This window comes from Mus pahari, chromosome 21, assembly GCF_900095145.1.
Source record: "Mus pahari chromosome 21, PAHARI_EIJ_v1.1, whole genome shotgun sequence".
NCBI lineage: Eukaryota > Metazoa > Chordata > Mammalia > Rodentia > Muridae > Mus > Mus pahari.
In genome coordinates, this window is record NC_034610.1 from 31,289,883 (window position 1) to 31,293,877 (window position 3,995).

The following is a 3,995-nucleotide window of genomic DNA, read 5'->3' on the forward strand; positions in this document are numbered from 1 at the left end:
CCCACAGCTGGATCTCATGGAGGCATTTCCCCAACTAAAGCTCCTTTCTCTGTGATAACTCCAGCTGTGTCAAGTTGACACAAAACTAGCCAGTACAACAGACAAGCATAGTTTCCTAGCTCTTTTGGTGATCTCCACAAAAGAACTTGTTCCATATAAACAAGGCTTTCACCCATGAGAACCATCTTTTCTTCAGAGCATGGGCCTCCTGGCATGATGTCTGGACTGAGCTTCTCTAGGATTATCTAAATAAATTCTTCTTTGGTCATCCCAATCCTCATGCGGATCACTGCCTTTCCTTGGGTGTTTTTGAAAGGAGTTGGTCTTTCCCATCCTGACCTCTGTATTGGAGTCCAGGGATGTCACATGACTTAAAGAGTAGTGCCTTTCTCCTGGGCAGCTTATGGCCCTAAAATAAGCACATTGTCAGTGTAAGATCTCCCAGCAAGAATGGGTGTGTGAAGGCTTTGACTTGGCAGAAAGAAGGGCAATTTTATAAACTTAGTAGTTATACTCCTGGGGAGGAAAGGTCTTTCTGTTCAGCACAGAGTATGTTGAGAGTAATATTATTCCTCATATCTTGAAAATCTTCTCCATGGAATCCTGGCCTCAGAGAAATTGTCTCATGTTGGTCACAGGTCCTGGCTAAAACAGAAATCCAGAATAGTCATCAATAGTCATTCTCGTAATGGCAGGTGAATCTGTCTTAGTAACAGTAGTCACCAACCAACAGCTCACAGCATGTAGCCCAGTAATCAAAGCATTTCTACTCTGCCTTCCTTTCCCTACCACTACTAGTTTGTACCATGACACTCTCTCTGGGGACATGCTGCCCTGCAGATATGTTTCTAATAGTGACATAGGTCTAGGTTTCCCTGACAAGATCCATAGTATGTCCTCCCAGGAGGCAACTATGGACACTTGTTAAATTTTACCTTTCTCTCATCAGCCTCCGTACATTCTCCAAACTCACTTTTATCTAGAGGTAGGACAGAGGTAGAACGCCCATTGCCTCCTCCAACACTACATTTCTACCAGCCACAGAAAATGTCCAGATGTGCTTGAGCACAGGCTTGAATCTTTGCCTTTTCTCCATTGTAAAAGTTCCTTGTCCAGCTTGACATCCTGAATTTTATACCACCTAGGTGCTGAATCCCAACTTCTTAGAAGATAACCAAAAGGAACAAGGCTCCAAAGGAGATGACTAAGCAAGCAGGTGGCATCCCTGCGGTAACTCTACAGATTGTAGCAGGAAAATAAAAAGATTCAGTTCATTGCTGTATAGCAAACCACAGACCTTGAGCATGCTGGAGCTGCTTCCTCTAAGCCATGAATCCCACGGGGTAATGCAAAGAGACCAGATGGCATCTACACACATCGTGGGTTCTGTCACAGTTCACAGATCCAAAGCCAAAATCTCAGCACATGAGGGACCAATAACCAAGCCTCCTCCAAGATCAAGCACTGACATAGTGGTCAGCTTTGTACTTGCCCTTGGCGCCTCTGCTGCCAGTGTGACAAGTCACAGGAACTGTCAGCTCTAGGGAAGGCTGCATTCTGGCACAATCAGCATGATTGTTCAGCGACTTCTGGTCCATGACGGCCTGCTCCTCCTGATGATGACATCAATCTGATCTGGTCTTTGTTTAGCAAATACATCCTGGCATTACATTGAACAGTTGTAAAATACAGTGTGTGTGAGTGTGTGTGCACACATGCATGTGCATATTTATGTGTGAGAAATGATATAAGGAGAGAGAGCCAGCGGGGTAACAGCATGTGAACCTCTGCAGACAATAAATAAGAATATTTCGTACCATTCAATTCTTGGACCTTTCCTGACATTTGAAACTTACTCAACTACATTAATTGGGGGGAGGGGGGGCGGGAGGGAATCTTGCAACCCTTTATACTTACCAAGCAAGCCTTCATACCTCGCTAGTTTCAAGAGCAACTGGAAGAGCAACAAGTGACCTCATTGCAAGACATGCCATTCTCTTAATCCTCTTAGCTTATTTGAGAACTGCCACACCACATTCCTGGGCAGAATTCATGTTACTGCTCAGTGGTCATGCTTCACAGTGGGAGGTGAATAGGAATGTACTTACTCCACACCCACTACTTGGGAGGAAAACAGAAAGAAATTTCTAGAATTGGGTGCAAAAGAAATTGTTTTCATTCTATTTCCTTTTGATATTTTGGTTTAGTCATTATCGAGTTAGCTAGATAGGAAGGATGACACAAGAGAAAGAATTTTATTTAAAATGTATTTTCTAAAGCCTAGTGTAGTGGCATATTTCTGCAATCTTAGTGCTCAAACAAACTGAGGCAGGAGGATCTCAAATTTAAGCTCACCTTGGTCTACTGAGTAACATTCTATCTAAAGAAAAAATAATTTTTATCTTTATAATGAGTAGTATACGCAAAAACATATTTATGATGACCCACATTCTGAGTTCCTAACAAAAGTGGGCTGCAAATGAAGATACACAGGACAATGTTCAGAAGACAGCCATCAATGTGTTCTCTGATGAGCCCTCAGTACTTACTCTCTTCACTCTTTCTCTTCTTTCAGCTAGAAAATCTGGAAGCAGAAACTGCTCCATTGCCCTAACTGTGTCCCACGACATCCAGACCCTCGCTAAACTTAGAGACTGCCATCTACTTGGAATCAGGTTGCTGTCAGGGTATGTGGGAGGCTCTGGTTTCCTGGGAAACCATCTGATCCTGCATCATTCGAAGTCGTTCCTCTCTGGCTACTTCATGCTACACATCAGAGACACTCAGACTGTGTCAAGCACTCCGAAGGAAGATTCTGCAGGCTACTACTGAATCCAGCTCATGTACAGAATCATGAGAAACACCCAGTGGACCACAATACTCTGTGGTATGTGAATTGTGATCAACATAGAAGGTGACCCTTCTCTATGTAGAATTTTTAATTTCAAGGAAATACTTATGACCTCATCAAAGAAAAAAAATGTCACTTGTCAAATTCACTGTAGTGATGCATAAAGTAAAAGCTACCTCTGACCTCTAGCCCAGTCACCTTCTATGGAAAGTTCCAGTCTTCTCAGTCTTTTGTGAGGGAATATGTTGCTTCCAAATTAAAACTTTCACCTTTAAGTTATGGTCTTAGTTATGTCTAAGACTTCAAGGGCACCTCCGTTTCTTGGTTTTGTATTGTTTGAAAGAAGACATATTCCTCCCTAACTGCGTGTTGAAAATGAAAAGGATTTAAAACACAGTGTCAACTGCAGAATGGTTGATTCTCACACTGAAAGAGTGGGGGAGGGGATGACCTTCCTAATTCTCTCGATGTCCTCCAAGTGTTCACAAGGTCAAACTCAGAGTCGCCCAGTAAGCTCATCATACCACCATTCTGAGCAGGAAGCCAAGAATTTCGCTCTCTTCATTCTTTCAGTGATTTCTCCACCCTGCATGCTCTCTTATTATTTTCCCTGATGCCTTCTGAATCAGCACAATCAAACCACAGATGTTTTTCTTGGGTGCCAGGAAAGTTTAAGCACTTTAAAAATATGAACCTGATAAACGTAATTACAAGTCAGACTCAACCATATAGGAAAAAAACATGTGATGGTTTTTTCAATCCTATAGTGTGACTAGAACATGAAATATTAACATCACCCCAAACCTTTCTCCCTGAAGACTTGCATTTATGCAATGCCATAATCCTTATCTTGATCTTTTTAAATCTTAGCTAAATATCAAGATTTCCTTAATACGATGTTAATCTTCGGTGTAGCTTCTCTAAGAAAAGTCTTCTCTGACTAATTTTTTTTTTTTTCTGACATGACATGCAATTGAGATTTGACAGTCTCCCATTTCTAGATCTGGTGGAATGGACAAGTCAGATGGCCCATGCAAAGGAGTGAACTTTGAACTTTTGTCAGCACTAATTACATGAATTTTGTCATCATCTATGGAGATGGGAGGAAAAAAGAAAGTCTTTGGTTCTCTAACAAGGGTTCCAG

The 3,995-nt window shown here is 41.9% G+C and overlaps 1 protein-coding gene across 1 annotated transcript in view; it reads left to right on the top strand.

Moving 5' to 3' along the window:
* Positions 1–3,476, top strand: part of Oprm1 (opioid receptor mu 1) — an 81,930-nt gene extending 78,454 nt beyond the window's left edge. Inside the window, exon 5 of the mRNA XM_021220893.2 lies at positions 2,576–3,476. Coding sequence (XP_021076552.1) covers positions 2,576–2,614 — 39 coding nt within the window. The 3' untranslated portion in view covers positions 2,615–3,476. The remainder of the gene's footprint in view (positions 1–2,575) is intronic.
* The last annotated feature ends 519 nt before the right edge of the window (positions 3,477–3,995 follow it).